The sequence below is a fragment of the Chamaea fasciata genome, unplaced genomic scaffold (assembly GCF_029207755.1).
Source record: "Chamaea fasciata isolate MVZ Bird 193981 ecotype frontalis unplaced genomic scaffold, bChaFas1.0.hap1 SCAF_6, whole genome shotgun sequence".
In the NCBI taxonomy this organism is placed as follows: Eukaryota; Metazoa; Chordata; class Aves; order Passeriformes; family Sylviidae; genus Chamaea; species Chamaea fasciata.
In genome coordinates, this window is record NW_027094091.1 from 63,964,324 (window position 1) to 63,990,450 (window position 26,127).

The 26,127-nt window shown below is 45.1% G+C and overlaps 1 protein-coding gene across 3 annotated transcripts in view; it reads right to left on the bottom strand.

The window, feature by feature from the left end:
- The window catches only part of PCDH10 (protocadherin 10), a 38,117-nt gene extending 19,491 nt beyond the window's left edge, over positions 1-18,626 (bottom strand). For all 3 annotated transcript variants that reach the window (XM_066186648.1, XM_066186647.1, XM_066186646.1), the window contains exons 1-4: positions 14,908-18,626; positions 13,409-13,467; positions 12,740-12,846; positions 3,002-3,307 (exon numbers count right to left, since the gene is read on the bottom strand). In XM_066186648.1, the coding sequence (XP_066042745.1) occupies positions 3,002-3,307; positions 12,740-12,846; positions 13,409-13,467; positions 14,908-17,505 (3,070 nt within the window). In that variant the 5' untranslated portion in view covers positions 17,506-18,626. The remainder of the gene's footprint in view (positions 1-3,001; positions 3,308-12,739; positions 12,847-13,408; positions 13,468-14,907) is intronic.
- Positions 18,627-26,127: the final 7,501 nt, after the last annotated feature.

The following is a 26,127-nucleotide window of genomic DNA, read 5'->3' on the forward strand; positions in this document are numbered from 1 at the left end:
GTAATGTTTTTCCCTATGACAACATGTGATTACTTTGGGAGCTTCTTCTATGACACAGAAGCTGTGCTAAAGGGGTTTTTTGACAGTTCAAATACACTCTATTGATTAATTCTCTCTCTATCAAAATTCTAACAGATTGACAATCTTTCTATATTACTTTCCTGGTCAGATGCCAGCTACCTTGTTCCTAAAACCCCTAAATTACAAACATACGTCCTATGTTGAGGCTTCTCATTGATCTCTAATTTACAATGTTTTCCAGTACATTTTTAAGTGATAAACACAACTTCTGACATTCTTTGGTTACTAGCTCTAGTTAGAAGCCAAAATATAAAGAAATACTTAATCCACTGACTCCTTTCTCTTTGTTTTAATCCATTTTTTCAACAACATCCACTTAAATTTTTCATAGTTTATTTAAAATGGTTACCTGGGGTGGGTGCCTTCCTAGATATGCCTGCCTTTCTCTGTCCCTCCTTGAGTAAATACAAATGCAAAGAAACGGTTCAAAATCTCTGCCAGATCCTTGTCCTCACTCTCTGCTGCTCAAGAGACTCACGAATTCTCTCCTAGCTTACTACACCTGATGCCTTGAAGTTGTCTATTTTGTTTGAATGCCTTTGGCTATTTGCTCTAAGGTATTTATGTTCACTAATTACTACCCTAAAAGTCACTACCTAGAATTTCTGTTCTTTTCTAATCATTTGGTTTAGAATCTTTATTTTTTTTAAGACACCTATCAAATTCAAATATTTTTTGCATTCTGCAATGCACTTTTTACTCTTTGCTACTCATTTTTCGTGTGGGCATTTTCATACATTCTTCAACTTTTTATACAGTGTTTTTCCTTAATACAACAGTTCTGTTTCATAAATTTTAATTATTTCTTTTAAAAAGTCATTCTGCTAACAATTTGGCTATGACATGGTCTTCTGTGTTAAGAAGTTGAATTTATTTTTTTAACTGCAATTACCCAGTGAATCAACTGAAGTTCCTTCCTAAATCAACTTCCTCTTATACATTTTTTCCTTATTCGTTTAATACATTATTAATATAAATTATTTACTCATTTCTAATACTAGGGCTCACTTCCTTTTTTGTTGTTCCTGTTCTTTGCTATACAATTATTATCTAAAATGCCCCCTCAAAAAAACAAACCCAGGAAAAAAAAAAAAAAAAGGGGAAAATAAACCAGAGGAGGAGCATTACTCTTGTTTTTGTAGAAATTTTAGCTTTGAGGTTCAAGGAAAAAAAGCAAAACTAAATCTGGATTCTCAAATGTGGATTACGTAATAACAGTCATTTATATTGGTTACTTCTGATATTTTCCATCCAATCATTTACATCCTTATACCAGAAAAGTGCAAAATGTACAGAAGACCATCAATGTCTCTATTTTAAGCCATTGTTCAACAAAACTACTTATGTTAGTGTACCAATAATAAAAACTCCTAAACTATCAGTAAAATAAGCATGTCATTGCTATTTGAAATTAAACTCCCAGGCCTAGAACAAACCAGAACAGAAGTATCACTGTGGTGTCACCACGTAACAACCACCATTGCAACATCCATACAGCACCAGAACCCTGCTCCGATTAGACCATCTAAAGATGCTACCAAACTTGTTAAACTAAAGTTAAATTTTTAACTGAGGTGACAGTGATAAAATCAATACTGCCAGATTGTGCCTTAGTGCTGAAGAATTTTTCGTAGAACTAAGTGATGGAAGACTACTCCAGGAAAGACTCAAAGTGTACTGAAATTTCACACTGGTCTTTAGAATATGACTGGATGATAGGCACATGACATTTTAGCCCACACAAAATAAGTTGATTGTCTCAGGACAGGTTTTTAGGGATGGCTTTCACATATCAGCACTGGTAGGCAAATTTAAAGTTGTCAGTAAAGTGAATCTAAAGAGTAAAGTGGTAAAAAAGACCTCTCCTAAATGAATGAAAATACCAGGACAGCCAATTAAGGATGGAGAACTGAGCTGTCTGTGCTGAGAATGACCTGTATCAAAGATCTTCACATATCAGGACTGCCAGCACATCACCCCTCAGAACAACTAAAAGCTTAAGGAAAATAAGTAAATTAATACCATTCAGAGAGATTCTTTTCTTTTTACCCTCAATCTGATGTCCTAAAAGACCTCTGTTTCTCTAAAAAAGGGTTGATATTGCAGTGTTAATGTCTTTGGCTTATTTGGATGAGATAAACATCATAAATTCTTCAAGTCAAGGAAATTACAGCCTCTAATAAAACACAGAACACAGCAAATAGAATGAAAAGACATATTAGATCAAAGTGCTATTCAAGGGTTCTACAGCTGGCTCAGACTCCAAAAGGAATTATGAAAATCTTTTTGAGATCTATCACACACTTTCATGCCACATAACCACAGTCAAAAGGTGACTAAAGAAAGAGGCAAGATTTTGGAATGAGACAGAAGGCACAGAGGAGCACTGACAACAGTCAATACTGTGCAGGCTGAAAGGTGATCAGACTGAAGGCTCTTCTTCCTTCCAAACTATGTAAACAGCTACTTCAAAATAATATACATAGGGTTTATTCACAAGATAGTTCTCAATTGTAAAAAGAAGCTCCTATGACTGTCCTCTCAATTTAACTCTAGGCTTAGAAAACATTAGCCTGAAAACATCAATGTTTAAACCATCAACCCAAGAAAATTTTGAAAATAATCCAGCATCAGAAAATAAAACTGAGCAACTCCCCCATTAATAATGGCTGACACTTTTGTCGTTGACAATGATGTCACACTAGAAACAATCACAATTTTGTCTTTTTTAAAAAAGCACTGAACAATGCCTTCTTCACTGGTACCTGAATCCAAGAGAAGCCATTCACACACCCTCCCCCCCTCCCCCCGTGCCTAAAATTGTGGCTGTATTATTCCTAGCATGAAAAGCAGAAAGAGCTAATTTTTCATTCCCACAAAGGGAACACTTTCATACTTTTTTTTTTTGAACAGTACTTACTCAAATATGGTGGTTTGTAAGGCGCTCGTGTATTAGACAGCAGTCCATCGAACTCCTTCCTTTCCAGACTGTTATGAAGGGCCTTCTCTTTGCCAAAGGTGGAGAAGGACCTTTCTGCTCCGGGCTGGGCTTCTGGTGTTTCAAACACTTCAGTGTCTGGAACGGAGTCCATGCCAGGTACGTGCAGATTGCTGCGGTAATCTGCAGCTTGGCGTCCATCGGATGGAACAAAGGAAGGCATCCAGCACCGATCTGAGTGGCCCAGTGCTTTACATTCCTCTGTGCAATTGGAGAAGAGATCCATGCCTGCAAGCATGAAAGGGAAAAAAAAGAAAAAAAAAAAAAAAACTACAGATAAAAGCTTCAGCATCATGAACAGCTGCTGACAGAGAAGAAAGATTATGCCAAGGAAAGAGAAGTGGAAAGGGAAATGCCGTAAGAACTTCTTCCACGAGTTTCATCTCCTCAACAACAACACGAGAAAAGATCTAGTTGTCCAGTCTTCAGAAGCCAAAGATACCCTGTAACAAGTGTAACTAAATGCCAGGATGTCACACACATACGCACAAAAATAGCACAAGAAGAAGAGCATCAGTGGCTCCATCTCACAAAATCACTTGCAGATCTCAGCATTTAGAACCCACTCATGCAAGGTTCCATCCTGCATGTAGTTTGATGTCTGTGGTTCACCTTTTAAAAATACCTGTTTTAGAACAATTCCTACTTAGGAATTATTTCTCTACATAAATGTGTCTCTGACCAAAGGAATTAAAATTCTGGATTCAGATATCACAGATTTCACTTGATGAAGTGAAACATTAGTGAGTCCTACAAAGGAACTATCTGTGCATACATCGGTATACAGATGGAGCCTATTGATATTAAAAGCAGATGTTTCAAAGTAGGAATTGAGCTTTCAAGTGATCAGGAGAGCTTATTCAGTCGCTACATCACTCTTTCAGAGACAGTCCTCACTGCTGCTGCAGCAGTCCTTGCTATCATCAAGCCATCCAAGAAATGGGGCAGAAGCCTATATTAAAAACCTGCAATTAGCAGTACAAAGGTACCTGTAGTTCAGTGCAATGTGGCTGTGGATATTATCGAAAAAATTTTAAATTCTTCCCCTATATATGCAAACAATTATCCATGCCAACACGAAAATGTTTGCTTACAAATCCTTTAATGCTATTAAGATCTCGAATGACAAGCTATGCTGCTTTTGACTACTTTCAGATCAGCCTTCCAAAGGAATATTTCTTGGCTATGAGTCAGTAAGTCGTTGGATTACACTGGTCTTGAGAAGAATGGTGTATGAAATCACAGGGACAGAGTAAAATAAATACCAGCATCTCCAAGTTGCTTTGTCCTGCTTTTGGGTGGGATAGAGTTCACTTTCTTCCTAGTAGCTGATACAGTGCTGTGGTTTGGACTTAATATGGGAATAATGTTGGTAACACATTAATGTTTTGGTACGTGCTCAGTAGTGTTTACACTAAATCAGGGGCATTTCAGTGTCCCATGCTCTGCCAACGAGGAAATGCACAAGAACATGAGAGGAAGCATTGCCAGGACAGCTGATATTATTCCGTATCAGAGAGCATCATGCCCACTATATAAACTGGGAAAGCTGGCAGGGAAGGGTCAACCACTGCTCAGGGCTGGGCTGAGCATCAATCAGTGGCTGGTGAGCAAGTGTAGTGTGCATCACTTCTCTGTCTTCAATTTCATTCCTCTTGCTTTCTCCATTTTGTTATTATTGTTATTATCACGTTTATTTCAATAATTCAACTATTCTTATCTCAGCCCACAAGTTTTACTTGTTTCTGATTCTCCTTCCTAACCCAGTAGGACTAGGAGAACGAGCAAGGAACTCTGTGGTACTCAGCTGCTGTTTGGGTTAAACTAATACAATCTTCAACATCATACAGAAAAGCAGAATGGTAAAAAAAAAAAACAACAACCCTCCTTTTCTTGTATTTATGAAGAGAACTGAGCAGCATAGGTGTGTGTCAAAACTGAACTAAATCTGTTATAAACACTGCATTTGCAAGCATTTCATTAGAATAACAAAAACAAGACACAACTTATAACAGAAATAGGAAAAAAAGATTGAACAGCTGTTACACAGGACAAGAGGACACAGTTTTAAGCTGTGCCAGGGGAGGTTTGGGTTGGACATTAGGAGGAATTTCCTCACAGAAAGGGTGATCAGGCATGGGAACAGGCTGCCCAAGGAGGTGGTGGAGTCACTGTCCCTTGGAGGTGTTTCAGGAAAGGCTGGATGTGGCACTCAGTGCCATGGTCAGGCTCACAAGGTGGTGTCAGGGCACAGGTTGGACTCAATGATTTCAAAGGTCTTTTCCAACCTAGTTGATTGTGTGATTCTGTAATAAGATTCATGTAATGTAGCTCATTTACCAGGCAACATTGTAAAGAACTGGATTAGCTTGATCTTCAGTGTGTGGATTAGTATTAAGAATTCTACCATAGTTTTGAACTACAATTTGAATTATATTAATAATATTTATGTAATATTTCACACTACAAAAAAAAAAAGTCTCTTCAGAAAGGAACAATGATTATGAGCTATCAACAAGTTCTTGAGTAAGAAAGGCAATCATTTAGACAGAAAAAAAATCAAGAGGAAATGAGAAATGAAAGCTTTTTATCTCTGATTAATCTCACTCTATAATGACTTTTTAATTTTAAATTAGGCAATATACAATGCCAGGTCCAGTTTCGATTAGAAGCTTGCCGTGATAATTGGCATGCAGAAGCCTGAAAATAAATTTCTGATCAGTGAACTGTCGAAGAATGCAAATGTGAACTGCAGATATGCTTAAGGAATCAGATGAAGATCATCAGGCAAGGAGAAAAAATAGTGCAAATATAAATTCTGTAGTGGTAGTAGCTATCAAAGACTGAAAAGAAATATTAAGATGCAGGCTTCCCAGAAAGAAATTAGTATCTAACAAAGTCTATAAAACCGTGTGCGTGTGTATCTTATGTATCAAAATGTCTGAAGAAAAATATTTTTTTGCCTTTCCAAAGATTTAAGGGATGATAAACGCAAAATGGTTATTTCAAATTGCAGACTTCTTGGCAAAGCTACATGTAAAAAACCCAAACAGCCCCACATTTCATAAGAAAATGATTACAGTTCCATTTTGCTGATAATGTATCAGTGACCATATTCATTTTAACCTTTCCTGAAAGACAGCAGAAAAAAACACTTGAGGGTAAATATTAAATATATATTCTTTAGTCTATGGGGAGGAAAAGATTTGAAAAATATTGTTTTTAGTATATGCATTCAAATATGTACCCTTTCATTCCCTTCATGGATCTTTATTTCACCTGGAAAATTACCCTCCATTTTACTATTTTGCTCTCAGATCAGCTGCTAAACTGCAAAATGTCTCTATCCAACTTTTTTTTTTGTTCCCTTTTGAATACTGCTTGTCTACTGCAGTGCACTGAATAGTATTATATAACAGGTTATTACAGAAGAGATGTTATAGCCACTATAAATCAGGATTTTGAATAAACAAAGTAATGAATGCAGGGGATATAAAATGTGAGCTTGTATTGCAAACTTTTTCCCTATTTGAGAGGAGAACTTGTAAAAAGAAAAAAAAATTATATACATTGGAATTTAAATATACACTGCCAGAACACATAGCTAAATGTAAATGCTTGTTTAGAATGGGAACAAAATGTTCAGAGAGACAAGGGTTAGGAATTGTTCCAGCTTGAATCAGTCACAACAGTCCCTGTGAGTTTAACAGGTGCAGAACCAAGCCCTTGGGTTTAGTATTCTGACAGAAAAGAAATTCAAATTAGCAGCTTATTTTCAAAATCCCTGGGCAGCCATGCAATTTACACTGCCTGTGGTATGAATACTGGCTATTCTTCCTCCACCTTTTTCCTGTGGATCATAGTATAGAATTTTCTGGTTCTAATTGAAAAAAATTTAACACAGGGTTGGGGAAGGCTAAGGGCTATTTGCTGTTTTCCAGGAAGGAAGGACATATCATGGTAAAGAAGACACTCAGCACAGAACTCCTTCATACCCCAAGAATCGTGTTCTTGAGTATATATATAAAAATAATGAAATCATCTTTACAACAAAATGTTCAGCAGTTTTACACTTCCATCTCATCTCCCTCATAAATCTGATTATATAGATATATATGTATGATCCTTCTGAACTAAACTATCCATCACAAGCTCACATAAAAGAAAAAATGCTTTGTATTTTCCCCTTAATTATGATGTTAGAGCTTGCATGTAGATAAACTGAGATTCTTAAAGGTGACTCTGAATTACAAATTTCCAATGCCCTTTGTGGATAAAAAACAGACAGTACAGTGCACCAAAGTTCTGACACAGATAAGCATTGCACTATTCCAAGTGCAGCACACATATAACAAACAACTCATGGTAAAGGCCACTAACTCACTCCTATTTGTTCAAGTCTCATTACCAGGGGGCCAGTAAACAATATGAGTTCTCCCCACAACCTTGACTTCGCAGATTTTGAAGGAAAAAAAACCCCTGCCCTTCCCTCAAAAGCTGCCAAAAACTAGGAAAAGTGTTAATTAAGTTTGATATCTGAATTACCTGAACTCAGGTGCTTTGAATCAGATACTTGGCAGCGCTGCATTTTGGAAGCATATTCCCAATTTGCTTCTTTTTCATATTTCAAAGGGAGAAAATCAAAATTTCTCAGTGAGTTTTAATTGGATTGAAAGACTGTTTTGTCAAGGCAAAAAAACAGGCCTAAACCCATTTTTAAATAATGGGTCCTTCTCAGATTAATTAAGGGAGAAGAACCATACACCAAGAGCAAATGAACACTTTCATATGTATTACTGAGTAAAAGATGTAATAAAAACTGAAAATACAAATTGAATGCTGACAAAGTATTTTTGCAATACCCTTACTGGGAGGAGGTTTTCTCCAATATGTGCCTTTTTTTTTCAGAACCTGGACTTTTACTTGGAAAAAAAAATGACATTTCTGTTTCTCCTGTGCTAGTTAGATGTGAGATAGGGGTGATGTAGGAAACCAGACCTCCTTTTCAGAGCTTCCTTCCCAGAACAACTATCCATTTGGTTAGATTATCAATGAGCAAGTTACTCATTTCCCCATGATTCATGTTTTGTATTGGTAAATAAGGATAATGATGTTAACCTACTTTGTAGCTATCTACTGAAGAACTGGACTTTATGAAACAGAGTTATTATCACTCTTTCTTGCTAAGTAATTGGTGTGCTGCCTTGGATAAAACTGACTTCATCTTCACCGGAACATGAATAAATACTCAAATATCTTCAATATTCAGCTCTTCCAAATCTCAGCTTCAAAAGCCTGTCTGGACCACTGAGATGTGAACATTATTAAACATGCAGACCATGGAATAAGAGGAGGAAAAAAACCCTACCCCCCCCCCCCAAAAAAAAAAAAAAAAATAGCACTTAGCTTCAGTCAAAGCACTTCTTTTCTAAGCCATTTTCATGTTCACTCTCACTTTATCTGAGATAGACTTTTTGCCCAAGTGATCTTCAAAACAGGATTTAGCTGTCAGTCTGCCTAGGCTCAGAGGAAATACTGGTTTTCTCTGTCCCTTTATCACTAAAATTCTTCTTCCCTCATTCTTCTCCTTATGGACACTGAAATATTGCAGCTCTTCTACCATAATGAATCCTCTTGGCATTCAGCTAATCTGTAGTGAAGAGGTGTGAGCCAGTGTTTCACCCTGTGCCTTTTTATTAGGCCCTTATCAGTTCCCTTCATAAAATCTGCCAGGAGAAGCCTCATTTCAGGTTTCAGCCAGTCACCAATGCAAACTGTCCAAAAACAGATCAAAAAAAGCTGATGCATTTTACAGGATATACACAGCACTGTGGCTTCTCATCTTGGGCATTCCTCCCTGAAGTGTCTATGAGACATCGTGCCAATTCCATGAAAGGAAGGGTAATAATACTGTGAATGACTCTGCTTGGGAAAGCCAAGTAGCTAGTGAGCAACCATATGAAATAAGTTGATGGCACGAGTCCAAATTTTACAGGACAGGTGTCTAATCATACCATTTAAATGTACACACATGCAGAGCATTAATTGGCACCCAAGCTGGCAGTTTCACAAGGGAGGCCAAGAATTTAATCAACCATGGGAAATAAACTAACCTCATGCTCCAGAATTACTCCTACAGAACAGGGCTGAAATACAGTGTGTTAGTAAGAGGTGGAAGTGTTGTGTGAGTTGTGTTTGTTCTATAACAAGCAGCAGCTTTTCTCTCAACAATTTTCAAAGAAGGGCACAGGTCATTAGAACCTAGGGTTTGGGAAACCCCTCCTCTGTTTGCCAAAAACCTCCTGCACCTCTTCACCTTTGTAAAGGCTCGAATTACTAACCCAGTCAGTGAAACTAAAAAAAATAGGATCCACAAAAAAAAATTGGATCCTGAACATCTCACTCTTTGATATTTCCGGCCAAAAGCAGATGACAGTACTTAAGTAGTTCATCAGTGTTAAGGTAGGTAAGAATGTGGGTAATTATGAGGCATTCTTGTGGTACTTTAATGGAAAAAGTATGAATCCCTTACATGCATTTCAGCACATTTAAAACACGATGAAATCACTTCTAAGAAAACATATTTTGTGAAAAGGTGAACTATGATCTAATTTCAAAACCCAAGAGAACATTTTATGATACGTAGAACAGCATAGTTCAGAATTTTCACTAAATAATTGTGCAAGATAAAGCTGTGGAGTGTGACAGATTTTCATCCTACATGTTTTCCTTCCCAAGGAATAACTGACCAAGTGACCCAGTTAGGATAGCAATGGACTACTACAGAATAGCTACTTGTGTGCCACAGGATCGCTCATTAGTGACAGAAGTCCCATGGCTGAACAATAAAAAAGCTGTTTTGCCAGCAGAACATGCTGCTGGCTAAAACTGGTGGGGAATGAGTTTTGTCTGCCAGTGTCAATTACCTTCTAAATATTTTTAGATGCTTTTGAAAACAAGTAAGATGTTGCACAGATCAGGTAACATCTTGGAAAAAAGCCAGCCCAAACTGCTGCCATGTCATCAATCAGTATGTTTTCCTTCAGTAATTTAGAAATAATTGATTTCAGAGCATCAGAATGACCAAAACAATCGAGAAGGCATTCCCTCTATATTTCCTCTAGCCTTCGAAATCAAACAAGATTTATGCTCCCTTTTTTCCCCATAAAACTCACCACCAAAAGCTAATAGAAAGAGGGAAGTTTTTATGTCAAAATACCTTCTCATCACTGAGGTAAAAGGGCACATTCTTTGCATCAAGACAGCATGATTTAGCCCAAATCCTACAGGCAAAGTATATAATATTTGTGTAGAAGATTAAAGCAGTTTCCACAGAGATTTGTATTGAAATATTTATTTGGGACTTGCATTAAAAAAAAAAATGGTGCATGCAAATTATTCTCAAATCTCAGCACCAATAAATGTAATTCATGTATCCTGAGTTTTCAGTTCTAACTACTAATTGTGAGTAGACCAAGCCTAATTGTCAGCTTTCATTACTTACTATGTGATCACCACTCAAGCTACAGAAGTTCCCAAATCATATCATATTCTTCAATAATTTCAAATCATTTAAGAATCTGGTATGATTTGTAAAATTTTGAGTATTCTGAGTTTCATTTCAAACGATTAATTGTGAATAGACCAAGCCTAATTGTCAGCTTTCATTACTTACTATGTGACCACCACTGGAGACACAGAAGTTCACAAATCACATCAGATTCTTAAATGATTTGAAATTGTTTAAAAGTCCAGAATAGATTTTCTCCACTATTTGTTAAAATAGAAATGAAGAAGAATTTAACCCACTAAGGATCAATGCCAAATATGACAAGTATTCATAGTCTACTTTTAAAATGGAGGGAAAGGATAAAGAACAGAGGCACAACAATAACAGCACAGAATGCATCTAAAAGAAAATAGCTTTCAGTTGATGTGCAACTACATGATTATATTCCCACCATCAGTCAAATCCAGCCCCTTCTGCAGATGTTTATTTTTTTCTCTCCTGTTTGGTTATTATGGTTCATTATGCTGAGGGACTAAGCTGATTGAAATGTTCATGGAGATGACTGCTGCAGTAAAATGCGTAAAAGACGGGGAAAAAAAAGCAGGAATGTAGGGAGGGCAGGAGGAGAGAGAGCTTTTTATAACTCAGTAGCCCTGACTGCTGCATCAGAAACAGTGCAAAAGAAAGGGTGGGGGAGGCTAAATACATGGCTTTTTTGAACAATAATAAATCATACGCCATATATAGGCCAAAAAATGAAAGAGGCTCTGTGTTCAGATGTAAACTTCTGGCAAGACCTGGTTTGTTGTCAGGTTCTCAGACACAAAATAGACACTCTGTTCACTTAGCATGAAGCCCTGCAAGAAGCAGGGAGCTCCAGAGACTCTTGGCTCTTCTCAAGTCTCATTAGGTCTGCATATTAATGACTTGCAGCAATAGAAAGAGGCCCTGTGGCAGCCTCCTCTTCCCCTGGTGCCTGGGTTTCCCATCGTTAAGGGCACAGTGACTACAGCAGCAGGCAAATAGGGGACATTAACAGAGCAGGCGGGTGAGGTAGCACTGCTGTGACAGCACTGGGTCCCCCGCCCTGGTGTCTTCTAAGGTGGGGGTCGGGGCGGGGGGAAATAAAAGAAGTGACAGTATTTTGTATGACACGGTTTTAGCAAATCTTTATACGTGACAGAGCACAATGGAAACAAGAGGGAAGACAGCAGTGTACTGCACAAAGATGTACCAGACCTGTGGAGGCTGTGGTAGGAAAGAAAGCACAGCATTTGTAGCTAAAATGCAGTAGGAGGGTGAGGGTGAATTCTAATGCACAGGCTCTGAACAAATGTTCCTTTCAGAAGCAAACTGACAGTATGAGAACTAAGACAGCAAGCCCTACATATGGGCATAATACTGCAATGTGTGTATTTCCTAAGTGATTCATAGTCTTTTAAAGCCTTTCTTTCCTCTGTCAAGAAAATGTATTTAATAATACCCTATTAACATGGAGACCACTGGCACTATACGATGCCTCAATTCGAATTAACAGACAATCCTCCAAAATTTCTAAAGTATTACACATTCAGAGCACCCAGTGTGTCTCCACTGATCCCCAGGGGGAAAAAAAAAAAAGCACAAAACAAAACAAAAAAAAAAACCAAAACAAACAAACAAACAAACAACAACAACAAAAAAACTCCCTCACAGTCTGGCTGTCATTCAACCATTGGGTTCATTCTTTCCCTTGGGAACTCCTCCTTCACTTCTCACTGCTGTGCCAGCTGAAGTGCCTACTAAACAGAATTGCTTAATGCTTTGAAACTCTCTAAATCTGCCATAGGAGAAAATGTACTATAAAATGTACCAATAACTTCGTTTTAATGTGCAGGAAGTTTTGCTATGGTGAATGATGCAGTATAAGACACTAATTCCCACCCCCAACTAAATGAATAAAATAAACTCTGCCCTGTGACCAAAGGAGGTTTGAAATTGCCTCATTGTCCAGGCAATCGTAGCAGCAAGCTGAGGTAAACCCAGCCTCTCATACAATAAATACGCTCACCTTATTTGTGCCTCTCTTGTATTATATTCCTTTAAGTAACTGTTCCTTCTAGTCTCCCTACTTAAAAGATCCAATATTTCCATTCTCTTATCAGACTTACCAGAGGATTGACCTCGATTAGTGGCATCATGATCACTGTCTCCTTGCTCACTGTCTCCATGACCACTGTCCTTAGAGCTTACTATGTCTGCTTCCTGGAATGCAGAACTGGACACAGAAACATCTTCACATTAGAATAAACATGAAAGAGGAACTCATAAAACATTCTTCCGCCATCACATGGCCAAACACGGCGCTGCATTCCCGCCCCTCCCACTCCTGCCTGCTGCACGGCTTCCACGGAGGTTCCCTGCCCACCCTAAACAAAATGAGGAATTTTCAGACCCCAGGAGCCTGGCTTGAAGGGACAGCAAGAGTTCTTACTCCTCCTGGGTTTCATGTAGTCGGTAAAAGTAATTTGGTAGCATTTACTTAAGCTGGTTAGCTGAACTTTAACTCAGTGAGAAAATGTTTTCTGGGAGACCCTACAGAAGGATATTCATAAGTATTCAAACCACGTTTTAGACTAATACAAACCGAGATTTTGTTCTCTTTTCTGTCATTTTGAACCAGTTTAGAAAAGGCGTAATTCAAGTTTATTTAGTCCATCTACATACATTCGACTTCCCACTGCTTCACTACTCTGTTAAATTTGCAGTAAACACATTTCTGCACCCCATTCAGACTTGCTAAAGCATGCGGGAGGAAACCAAGGCTGCGGAGCTCCTACCTGTTTACTCGTCGGGGTCTGTCAACTAGATAACTGAGCTCAGCACGCTGGTGTTTTGTCTAGGAGAAAAAAAATATTGGGAGATATTGTAACTCTTGATATTTCTGTAATCAGCGGCAGAAAATATACAAGGGAGCAGCTCACCAAATTCACTATAAATGGTAATGCTTAGCTGCAAGTAGGCCAGCAAAATCTGTTTCTAGAATGTAAGGGGGAAAAAACAGCTCTTAGTCACACAGATGGGAAGGCACGAGGGATTTTTTCTGGAGTTTTTTGAGGCAAGGTTCTGACGTTTCCTCACAGTGCACACTGTTGAGCATCACAAGGACTCCCACAAAAAATTAGCATAACTATTTCTAGAGTTGTGGTCTACTTACATGGTACTGGTATTGCACCATGAGGAAAAAAAGAAAAATACATTGAGATACCCTCAAGTCATCAAAAGGCAGCAGAAGCCATGAGTTTTATAGACAGTTTGAGGCAAGGTCAGTATTACAAATCAATATTAGAAATTTCACTGCAAAACCTAATGCCCTAGAACACACCATTCAAACTATCTTTGTGAGACTGACAACATTCAGGTTTCAGTATGTGAAGAGAGAATGTGAGGTTTTCACTAGTGCACAGGCAAAGAGGTGCTGACAATATATATGAGCTAACATAGCACAAAATGATTAATGGAGGAGTAATCTAGCACGGTATACACTTTGATAAAAATTCTCCACACACCAGGTAACACAACATAGGCAAGACTGCAGGGGACATTAAATCTCAGCACACAATTTTACAGAAACTCTTGCTGCTTTTCTTTGCAAACTTTGGGTTATAAAAAGCTGTTGAGACAGAGTAAAGAAAAGTCAATGATTAAACCCTAATTCATAAATTAATTAAAGCTCCTGATAACTACAGCGATTGTCACAGTCCCAAAAGGGGTTTCCCCCAAAGCCTCACTTGTTCATGCAAAGATTTCAGGAAGAAGACACAGGTTTTAAGCGTTGCTTCAGAACATCCCGTGATTACACCCCACGTCACTTCAGCCTTGTCAAGTGCAGAGATTCTGCCAAGAGCCGTAACCCCCTCCCCACATCTCCCAACCCACAGGCGATTCACTCACAGCTACCGCTGCCTCGGGGGGCATCTCTCCGCCCCGATGCTGCCCAGCCGGGGCCAGATTCCTTTAGAGGCATGGGGTCGGGGCGGGGGGGCTCAGGGGGAACACGCTTGGCTGCAACAGATGCAAAGCCCGAGCGGGAGGGAGCCTAGTGTGTGTGCGTGCGTGCGTGTGTGTGTGTCTACCCCGCAATCGCCTCTGAGACCCCCGCCTGTCGTCAAAGGGCAAAGAGGGGACAGACAGCGGACGGATTAAAGGGGAAAGAAGAAGGACTGGGAATGCAAAACGCCCTTCACGACGGGAGAGGAGGAGCGGGAGCCTTGGGGAAGGATGCTTGGGGATGAAGTCTGCGGCGACTGGGGGATGCCGGGGGGTGCCGGTCCCTTACCTCGCTGGACAAAATGCTGCCATTGGAGATGATGTCGGGCTGCTGGTCGGCGTAGCCGGTGACGATGGCCCCGCAGGGGTTGTGCTCGGCGTCGGTGCTGCGAGAGGGGCTACAGGGCTTGAGGAACATCAGGTCGGTCTTGGCGGACTCAGGGGTGAGGCAGACTTGGTAGCAGTAGTTCTGATTGTGGTGGTGGGAGCCGAAGCTGCCCGACTCCTCCACAGGCACCTGCGCCGGGTTGCTCGGCACGTTGGAGCTCTGCACCAGCATGATGTCCGACTTGCTGAGCTTCTTCTTGCGGGCCCGCGCCTGCCGGCTGCAGCAGGGGCAGCAGCAGCAGCAGCCCAGGCAGCAGTCGCTAGCCAGGCAGGTGTAGATATTGAGCTTCTTCTCCTTCTGGCAGCGCACCGCCAGGACGATCATGGCCAGCAGGAAGATGAAGGAGACGGAGCCCAGGGCGATGATGAGGATGAGAGTGAGGTCAAGCGAGTTATCCCCCCCGGAGCGGCTGGGGCGATGCTCGCCGGAGCCGCCGCCGCCGCCCCCCGCGCCCGTGCCCGCAGCCGGGCCGCCGCCGCCGCCGGAGCGCTCGCCCGCGCCGTCCACCAGCACCACCTGCACGGCGGCGGTGGAGGAGAGCGGCGGCTGCCCGTGGTCGCGCACCTCGATGACCAGCTCGTAGGGGCGCTGCGGGTCGCGCTTGGCCGGCACCCTGCGAGCCGTCCGCAGCTCCCCGGAGCGCCAGTCCATGCGGAAGAGCCCGGCCTCGTTGCCTCGCGCGATGCTGTAGGTGAGGCGGGCGTTCTCCCCGTCGTCGGCGTCCACCGCCGCCACCCGGCTGACCAGGTACCCCGGCTCGGCGCCGCGGGGCAGCGCCTCCCGAGCCGGAGTGCCGTTCCTGCCGGGCAGGGGGCTGACGATGGCGGGGGCGTTGTCGTTCTGGTCCACCACGATGATGTGGACGGTGGCGTTGCCGGCCAGCGGCTGCGGCTCCTCGCCCGCGTCGCGGGCCTCTACCTGGAAGCTGAACTCTTTGAGCTGCTCGTAGTCGAAGGAGCGGAGGGCGTAGAGAAACCCGTTCTCGGAGTTGATGGAGACGTAGGTGAAGACGGACATGCCCTGAATCTGGCTCTCCAGGATGGAGTAGGCGAGGCGGGCGTTGGCGCCCTGGTCGCGGTCGGTGGCGCTGACGGCGTAGATGTAGGCGCCGGGCACGTTGTTCTCGCTCACGTACACCTGGTACACGGGCTGGCTGAAGCGCGGCGCGTTGTCGTTCACGTCGCTCACCCGCACCTGGATGGACTTGCTGGTGCTGAGCGGCGGCTCGCCGTGGTCCCGGGCCACCACGGTCAGCGTGTAGGCGTCGCCGCCCGGCTGCTCGCGGTCCAGCGGCCCCTCGGTGACGATGGTGTAGTAGTTCTTGAAGGAGCTCTTGAGGCGGAAGGGAGCGTCACCCTGGAGCAGCTCGCACTGCACCTGCCCGTTCTCCTCCGAGTCGCGGTCCGAGACGCTGAAAAGGGCCACCACGGTGCCCGGCGCCGCCGCCTCGCTCACCGCCTCCTTAACGGTGGAGAAGCTGATCTCGGGCGCGTTGTCGTTGGCGTCCAGCACCCGCACCAGCACTTTGCAGTGGGCGGGCACGGCATTGGGCCCCAGGTCCTTGGCTTGGACGTACACCTGGTACACGTTGCTCTCCTCGTAGTCCAGCTCGCCGCTCACCTCTAGGCGCCCGGTGCGCGGCGCGATGCCGAAGAGCTCCCGGGCGCGGGCCGAGATGTGGCTGCTGAAGGAGTAGATGATCTCGCCGTTCTGCCCCTCGTCGGGGTCCGTGGCGTTGAGCTGCAGCACCAGGGTGCCCGGCGGCGAGTTCTCCGGCAGCGACACGGTGTAGACGGGCTGCTCGAAGGCGGGGACGTTGTCGTTGGAGTCCAGCACCCTGACGGTGAGCAGGGCGGTGCCGGTGCGCTGCTGGGGCTGCCCGCCGTCCACCGCCGTCAGCACGTAGCGGTGCACCGCCTGCTGCTCCCGGTCCAGCGGCTGGTCCAGCACCAGCTCGGCGAAGCGGTTCCCGTCGCCCTGCGTCTGCACGTCCAAGGAGAAGTAGCTGTTGGGGGTGATCTCGTAGGTGCGCAGGGAGTTGGTGCCCACGTCGGGGTCGAAGGCGCTCTCCAGCGGGAAGCGGGTGCCCGGCGTGGCGCTCTCCGAGATCTCCACAGTGAGGTCGGGCTCCGGGAAGGAGGGCGGGTTGTCGTTGATGTCCAGCACCTCGATCTCCACCCGGAACAGCTCGAGGGGGTTCTCCAGGAAGACCTCCAGGTGCAGCAGGCAGGAGGGGCTCTGCTTACAGATCTGCTCCCGGTCGATCTTCTCGTTCACGTAGAGTACCCCGGTTTCTAGGTTAAGCTCCAGGTAAGGGCTGCGGGAGTTGGGCGCCGTCTGGAAGCGCCGAGCCGAAAGTTTTGTAATGTCCAAGCCCAGGTCCTCGGCGATATTCCCCACGAACGTGCCATGCTCCTGCTCTTCCTGTACCGTGTAATGGAGCTGGCAAAAAGCCCCCTTCACCATCCAGAGCAAGGCAAAGAGGAATAGCACAACCATCTCCAGACGGGGAAAGAGATTCCCCCCTCCCCGACACCACCGCTGCCTCCTCTTCCAAAAGCCACCGCCACCTCCTCCTCCTTCTCCGAAAATACACACTACAGTGTGTGTGTGTGTGTGTGTGTCTGTGTGTGTGTGTGCGTGTGTGTGTGTGTGCGCGCGTCTGTGTGCGCGGGCGCGCGTGCCCGCGCCTGCAAGCGTGTGGAGAGAGAGAGAGAGAGAGAGGGATCGGGGGAGGGAGGGGGGAGAGGTTGGTTTTGGGGGCTGGGGGGGTGCTAGATACTATTTCTTCTGATTCATGTTTGGATTTTTTTTCTCCCCCATCTCCCTCCTTTTTGTTACGGGTATTACTGTTTCACACGCTGACCAAATGAAAAAGACAGGCGTCCCCACTTCATCTGTGATCTTCGAAATATACGGCCAACTAAAATAGCTATTAGCCGGCTGTAGCTAGAGACACACAGTAGCCCTCTTTTATTTATTCCGAGAGTCTTGGCACTGCACCGCGGCAGCAGCAGTGGCGGCGGAGACAGCAGCAGCAGCAAATCCCAAGGAGGAAATTTTTGTATTTCAAGATTGTCCTCCGTTTCTCTTCCTGGTGGGAGTTGGAGGGTAGATGCTGCTGAAACAGCCGGTGGACATGCCCTCTTTGGATGCAAGGAAAAGGCAGAAAACTGCGAAATTAAAAAAAAAAAAAAAAAATACCCGCAAAAAGGTTTCAAATATAAAAAAGAAAGGCAGAGAGCAGCTTAGCTACCCAAAACTTTCATTCCCTGATGTCCCTGGGATTTCCTTTTTTTTTTTTCTTTTAATTCAAGAATTTTAGATTTTTCTCTCTTCTGTTAAAGGTCTTTCATTTTCTTCCCTTATTGCTACGAGTACGATCATCATCATCATCACTCTGCTTTTACGGCGGTGCCGATCCAGGTGGGGATTTTCTTTCCTCTCTTGCTGCTTTCGCGTCTAGCCCCTGTGTCTGTGTGTGCTGCTGCCGTCGCCGTCGCTGCTGCTGCTGCTGGGCTCCCGTCCCGGCTCCGCTCCCGGCCCGGCTCCTCTGATCTCTGCCAGCAGTTTCTGAGCGGGCAGCGCTCGGCTGCGCTGTTTTTGCGCAGCGCCTGGCTCCTGCCAACCAATCGGAGCCCAGCACCGCCCCCGAGGGGCGGTGTCCCATTGGCCGCGTCGCGTGTGGAGTGCGCTGCGTCACAGCCGAGCCGAGCCGCGCGCGGGCTGGGCGGGCGAGGCGGGCAGAGCGCGCGCCGGGCGTCTCGGCGCCTCAGCGCTTCAGCGCTCCGTTCCCGCGGAGCGCCCGGGGATTCCTGCCTCGTTCCCTGCCTCGTTCCCTGCCTCGCTCCCTCAGTCCCTGCCTCGCTCCCCTCGGGGCCGCTGGATCGGGAGATCGCCGCTCGCCCCTGGCGCGCGCGCACAGCACCCGCACCCGGGTGAACGTCAACAAGCCCCGCTCCTTGGAGAGGGAGTTTCCACCCAGCCGCCGCCAACTTTTCCTTTCCATTAATGCTTTCTGGAAAGGAGCGTAAACAAAGGGAAACTTGGGGCTATTGTTGTTGTTCCTTTCCCCCTTCCCCGCCCCTTCGTGTGTTCCACAGTGGAGAGAGCGCAACTTTCCGTCATTCATCCGTGCAGTGTTTGCAGCTCCGGCAAATTTAAAGTATCGAGAGTCTGCGTCAGTATTTTCCTATTTCCATTTTGGAATTTCCACTAGTATAACAGTGGACCGTCGGGCACGGTGGAAGAGGGAAAACGAGGAATACTGTCTGTCATTGGGTACTCAGGGTGGTGGGGTGGATATCCTTGGAGTCTGTCAGGGAGAAAGAACCAGGGGAATCCAAGGGAAACGCTCCGGTACCGGCTGGCGGTGATGCCTGAGGGATCCACGTCCGTAAGTCTACCAAATTAATAAAGCAAGAGCAAAACAGTAAAATACTTTTAATTCTTTGGGAAGGGCGGAGGGGGGGTTTCTCCTCCTGAATGTTACTGTTTTTTGAAGAGCAGCACAAAGCAGGGACGTGCAGCTGCTGCTCTAACCCCATCTCTAATCCATCACTCAGCAGCGGCTCCGTCCACACATCTCATAGATGTAATTCATCTACAAGTGCGTTTTTCCTGCGGAAACGCAGGAATCCACATTGGGATGGCGAGGCCCTGGCACAGGTTGCCCCGAGAAGCTGCGGATGCCCCATCCTTGGAAGCGTTCACAGCCGAGCTGGACGGGGCTCGCAGCAAGCCGTCCCTGCCCACGGCAGGAGGGCTCGGAACCAGACGGCCTTCGCTCTGCCTTGCAATCCCGACTATTCCGCGATGTCCAAAGCCGGGTCCCCCCGGCGGGCTCCAGCGCCCGGAGCCGCGGGCGCGCCCCCGCCCCGCCCCTCCCCCGGCCCGGCGCTGCCGCGGGCGGCGGGCGCCCCCCAGCGCCCACAGCGCCGCACTGCGCCCGGCAGCGCCTCGGCCCCGCGGGGGACGCAGCGCGGTCCGCACCGCGCCGGGACCCGCGCCCTCCTCCCGGCCCTCCGCCGCCGACCCTGCCGCCCCTCTCCGCCCAGCCCCGCGCTCCCCTGGCCGGCGGCACTGCCTCGCCGCGGGAGGGGGGCGCAGGGAAGCGGCAGCCGGCGCGGCGGGAAGGGAGATGCCCCCTCTCCCCCAAATTGCATTCTGTTCTCCCCTTCAGGGTGGCTCGCTACACACCCCGAGGCTTTGTGGCAGCGCGGGGCACTGTCGGCGGGGCGATTCCGGTGGGTGCTTTCCAGAAAAACTGAGAAAAATCGTCAGAATCTCCCGGCTGCTCGCGGTGCTCGTTGGATGCGGACGGGGACCCCGCTGCCTTCCCTTTCCGTGCAGAAGCGCCGCCGCTCACCTGCCCGTCCGCTGCCGCCAGCTCCAGGCGCGGGCAGCGGAAATCGTGCCTCTCCTGCCTGGCTCACCGGTGGATGCCCATGGGGAAGCGGCCGCTGCCCGGCACTGAAGGGGACCCGGGGCAGCCCGGCTCTAGCCCTTCTCTCCCTTCGAGGAACGCGGGCAGCCCGGGCGCAGCGGGCGAAACCCGGGAGACCGAGCCCGCCCGTGTCCGTGTCCGTGTCCGTGTCCGTGTCCGTGTCCGTGTCCGTGTCCGTGTCCGTGTCCGCCTCTGCGGGCCGGAGGAAGCCCCGGAGGCGGGGAGGGGGGGACACATCCCCGGGCTCAGGGCGCTCCCCACGCGCGCTGGAGGCGCGGCACCCACGCGAGGCTTCTGCAGAGACGGCGTGATGCGGGGGGCAGCAGCCACGCGGGAACATACACATAGTTATATCCACACACGTGTATAGGCGCGGGGGGAGTCGCCTCCCGCCCTCCTCCGGGGATCCGCGGCCCGGGGATCCGATCTGCCCCCGCGATTCCAAGCGCAGCCGGGTCTCCATTTTGGGTCTCCGAGCGGCGCCTGGGAAGCAGCAGGGATCCGCGGCCGCCCTCCCGCTAATGCCGAGTGACAAATTGCACTTAGGCGATACATGAACGAGAAAATGATTTATGGATTTTCACGACGGTCGGGGCCGATGAAGGCGACATGAATTATCCATCCTAATGTGCAATATATCATTTTCTAATAACACTGGGCTGGCCCTAACGCTGTGCGCTGCTCCCTTTGATAGCAGGTATCGATTCGGCACAGTCCGAGCGCTGCTTTGCCACCGGACACGTACCTCCTGCAACACCAGCTGCGATCTCTGTGTTTACCTCTTCCTAAAGCCCAGGGCTATGGACAGACCCCTGACACCGTGGCCTTTAGTTTTTCCATCTGTCATCATTTAATTTGGCAATCTAGCCGAATGAAGACGAATCTTTCGTAGCACTGCGTTTCACTCTGTGCTGTGATTTGGAGATGGAAAGAGAGGATGCCAGTTTTGTAAATCCTCCGTGCTGACAGGGATGGCACCTGGGTGAGTCAAACCTTTCCCCCCTGCCAAAATCCTCCTTGGCACCCCGAGTACAACAGGGCACTTTCTAACAAGGAGAACAGATGCTAAATCATACTTCTGCTCACACAGACCTTCCCTGGCACCTCCACTTACCAACTCTCAAGGATGCTTTTAAAGACAAATTTTTTTGCATTTAACTCATACACGGTAGGAGAGTGAATCATCCACACACAAAACTGAATTCATGTGCATAAGAGGGGGAAGAACTGCCAGATCTAGAAGGTGCTCAGCCCCAGGTCCAGCCTGTGCTAGTGCCCCAAGGCCAGGGCATCCCCTCTGCCCCAGCCGATTTATTTTGCCCTTCATCACAGAGTTGCAGTGAAGTCATAGTGACATAAGCTATGAACAATCCCGAATATTTATCTAAATGGTTCCAGGTCTAAAATATCACTTTCACATTAAGAAGGACAAGCAAGTCCTGGCCTTCCATGAAACAATATAAAACAGAGATGGAGAAGATGGAGGTAAAGGATTAATTTGAGGTCGGGGGTTAGATAAGTGATTACTGGGGAAGAAGTGAGGAAATGCTTCATCTCTCATTAGCCAAGTATAGTTTTTCCATTGTTCAGACTCAACAGGAGTCACACGAGTAAGGAAACATCCAAATGCCATGTTCTGGAATAAACAATCACTATCCTAACCCGCACAATCATATTTTAAGTTGCAAAAAGCTAATCCCCAGAGTTTAGTTGAGTCACCAAAATGATCTTCGGGTTCCATTTTAGGTTCAGTTTTAGCTTCAGGCTGGGGAACATTGTGGCCTCTTCACTGTCTGGATGTTAAAAACACATTGAGAATTGGCCTCCCCTGTCCCTCAAAGACCCTACATTGTTACTCCTTGTTTCAAAATTAATTATCGTGGTTAAAAAACTAAACCAAAACAAAACAAAAAAACACCCACCCAACAACAATAACAACAACACCCTACTCTGGATCTTCCTCAAAAAAATGACAGCTCATGGTGCAGGAAAGATTACTGAAACCAATGATAGGATTAGGATTGTAAATAACAAACAGAAGATATTATGGTTAGAAAAAGCCCGCTTCCTAAGAAGAAGATGTGTATGTATTACTGATGGGGCCATAGGATGAAATCCTGGTTTATAGTGAAGTCGATACAGAACAATTTTGCAAATTAACTAAGAGGCCTGATAAAGGTTATTTGTATCAGAAGGGAAGGTTCACTGCCACCACTCTCTCAATGGATTTCTCTCTTAATTGCCAACAAGGAGACAAAACAGGAAGGCTAGACAATTTGGCTAATCAATAAGAAAAGCCTGTCTTCATGTTTGCCTGAGGAGCATTCCGTATGTCAGATCGATGTAGAAGCCACCAAAGTTCTTGCAGAGGTTACCAGTGATTAAGACATTTTCTGATGGCTTTTAAACAACCCCAGAGACAAGCATCTGCCACAAGGTTGAAGATGTAAGCAGAATTAGAGATGCGACGACAATCATCACCTTCACAATTATGGGAGTGCTAGTGGTGATGGAAACAACTTGTTGTATTTATGACCTTAGACAGCTGTTTTATAGGCAGTGATCAAGTATGACTTCATTATATGCTCTGTACTCCACCAGTGATCAGATGTTATGGAGCCTCTTCAGAAGGTGCCAGGAGTCTAGAACAGAATTACAGTGGATGTATCCTGCAGGAGTTTCTTAAGGCCAGCTTCTGCCTCCTTTTCTTTGCCCACACCCAAATATTTGATACACATTTCAGGGAGACTACTCAAGCAGCAAGAAGCTGTTCAGTGCAGAAGAGTAGATTGGTACAGTCTACTGCTATTATCCTGCCTTCTCCAGCTTTCAGAGTCTATCATAATGTTTATCACAAAAAGAAGAAAAAAAAATCCCAACCTGTTTCAATGGCTTGTGATTTTAGCTGATTCAAGTCTGCACTGAAATAAATAGAAGAAAACTATTTTTTCCACAGTTAAGCTCTGAACATTTTCTATCAGTCAGGCCTTTTACAGTGTCCAGGTCAGAGCAGCCAAGGTCCTGATCATATCAAAACAGTAGTTTCTGTATGCATGACTTTACGCTAACATTTGGCCTGATTCCTATAAGCTTGTCTCATGTCCCTTTAATATTAATGTAATAATTAGTCACAAATGTGACATTTTTTAACTCCACTTTTATTGCTGTGCTGCAGATACATCATAAACAAATGAAAATGACTTTATACAAGGTGATCAGTCAAAAATACCGATTTTTATCTGTTTGCAAGCAGAAAGGAAGTGACATATGTGTCTAACATTACAGAAGACATTTCTTAACAAGAGGCTTTTCAATAAGGCAAATTACTTATCATCTTGCTATAACTTGCAGAAAGATAGTTTAGTCCACAGATAGAGACCTGGTACTGAATTAGATGAAAAGAAAAATATGATCACATTGATCAGGAGAGGCATCATATTTATTTTCTCTATAAATGTCTTTTTTTTTTTTTTATGGTATTGCTGAATCAGCTGCACCCATTTCCTTGAACTTTATCAAAATACTGTTGACCTGTATCTGAATTCAACCAATGCTGCTAAGCTTGAATGATTACCGGAGCAAATGAGGACAAAACTACAGTGGAAAACTCCAGTTGTTTGAGACTCTGTTGGGCTTCTTATAATACACTCTAAGTCATAGGTAGATGTAGTTGCTCATGATAAAGAAAATTGCACTGTTGATTTTCTTTTCAACAGCAAGTTCAAACCTTGAACTAAAGCACAAATTGTTTTGAGGTTCAGCTTGAAAGCAGTAGTTGAAATACAAAACTTCTATTCTTAAGACATAACACTGTAGTGCTTGACAGAATAAATACAAAAAGCTCTAAACTCTGGATTGTTTGCCCAGAAGAATTTTCATTTTGGGGCCTCAGTGTTCCACGTATATATAATTACCATCATAATTCTATCATCTGAGTCATTGTGCCAACTAGGCAGCAGATAACAATAGTATCAACTAGGAAGGAAAAGGAAAAAGATGGCAAAAGAGATGTTATAATTATGTAGTCACTTAGGAAGAGTGCGCACATCTGTATTTTTGTACCTATTGTAGGTGGAGCCACTTGCACTACCAATATTCAAGACGGTGTTTTTTGAGTCTTCCCTTGGCAAGATCATATGCTCAGGTGCTTGCTTTTTCTCCTAAAATTGCATCTGTCTAAGGAAAACTTTTCCACAGTGTTACCCACCTCAATTTCAGTATTGAGGAAGTCCCAGTTGGAAAGCAGTTTAGTCACTTACGAGGTAATGATCACTTTTTTTTTTTCTATGCGAAAAAAAATTGCAATATTCAATTCAAAATCTTACCACCTCCACATTTTGAAATAGCAACTTTAGCAGACGGAGGTCTCAGGAGTTGTTGCCATTCTCAGGAAGATACACCAAAGGGCTAAGTCCTAAAAACTTCTTCCACAGAAGCTGTTCCTCAAAACACTTCCACACTCTCAGAAATTTATAAGTTGTTCTTTGGAAAATCTGTGCTAGACGCTTCCTCTGACAACTGCTTAGTGGCTGGACTGCATGACAGAAACTGGGCACGTTCATGTGTTCCCCACAATTGCTGTGAAGGATGAACACAGTTTTTCTCAGAATAATTATTTCCAGGGTTCTGCAGAGCTGGATGTAGATCTGAAGCAAGTGCACACTTATCCATACACTTGCTACTCTCAGTGGTGGTAAGGAACCAGGAGAAAGTGGAAAAGGAAAAGCATCTCTGTAGAACAACACAGAATAGCAGAAAAAAGGTGATCACAATTACTAAAGGATAGGGAAATGGCTATAAAAGTATAACTGCAGCAAAACAAATGGTAAGAGAGAAAAATATATTTTAAAAAAATCAAACCAATATTTAGACTTAAAAGCAAAACCAATCAGGCTAAAACCACAAAGCTAAATACCCTACAGACTTTTCAGCAGCTTCCTAAGTTCCTGCAGCCTAACAACAACAGAAGTTATTTTCCTTTCCCTTTTCATTAGCAGGCTTTACATATGCATATGGAGAAGCTCCTAACTGTGAGGTGTTACTTAATTAGGTGAAGTAGGAGTAGTCTGTGCTATAGATTTCAGTGGCCCACAGTCTATTCATTATGCAAGTTGGGGCCTGGTGTTGCTACAATTACAGTTTTTCAATTAAAAATCAAACCAGAAGCTTGTCTCCCTCACCAGAGGTCGGTGCAGCAGTGGGATCTTCAGAGGCTGAGCCAGCCTGGCTGCTTCTGCCTCACGGAGCTGCAAGGTTGCTCTGATCAGCAGAGTCTCACAGCTACAGGGCACAGGGACAATACACCTCGCTCAGCAAAACTTTGCAAACATGATTAGCAAAGTATGCATGTTGCATAAGCGGGCTTAGGAAATGTTGGATTTCAAAGCTCCCGATGTTGTTGCTCCTAGTGAGCCTGTAAATCACGGTTATCTGTTACTAAAGGATCCCTCCCTGCTGCCTGTCAGTCCGGCAGTTTGTGCATTGGAATGAGGCACTCAAAAGGTTCCCAGTTTTTATTCTGGGACAAGATCTTTCCCAAGAAATCTTTCGTTGTTTGATCAGTGCACACCATGAGCAGGGGTGCTGATGCCGAATCAGAGCTGGTTCATACCTGCAGCACTTTGCCTTCTGTTACAGTATCCCGTGCAGGAGGAAGAAGAGGGAAGATCCTGCAT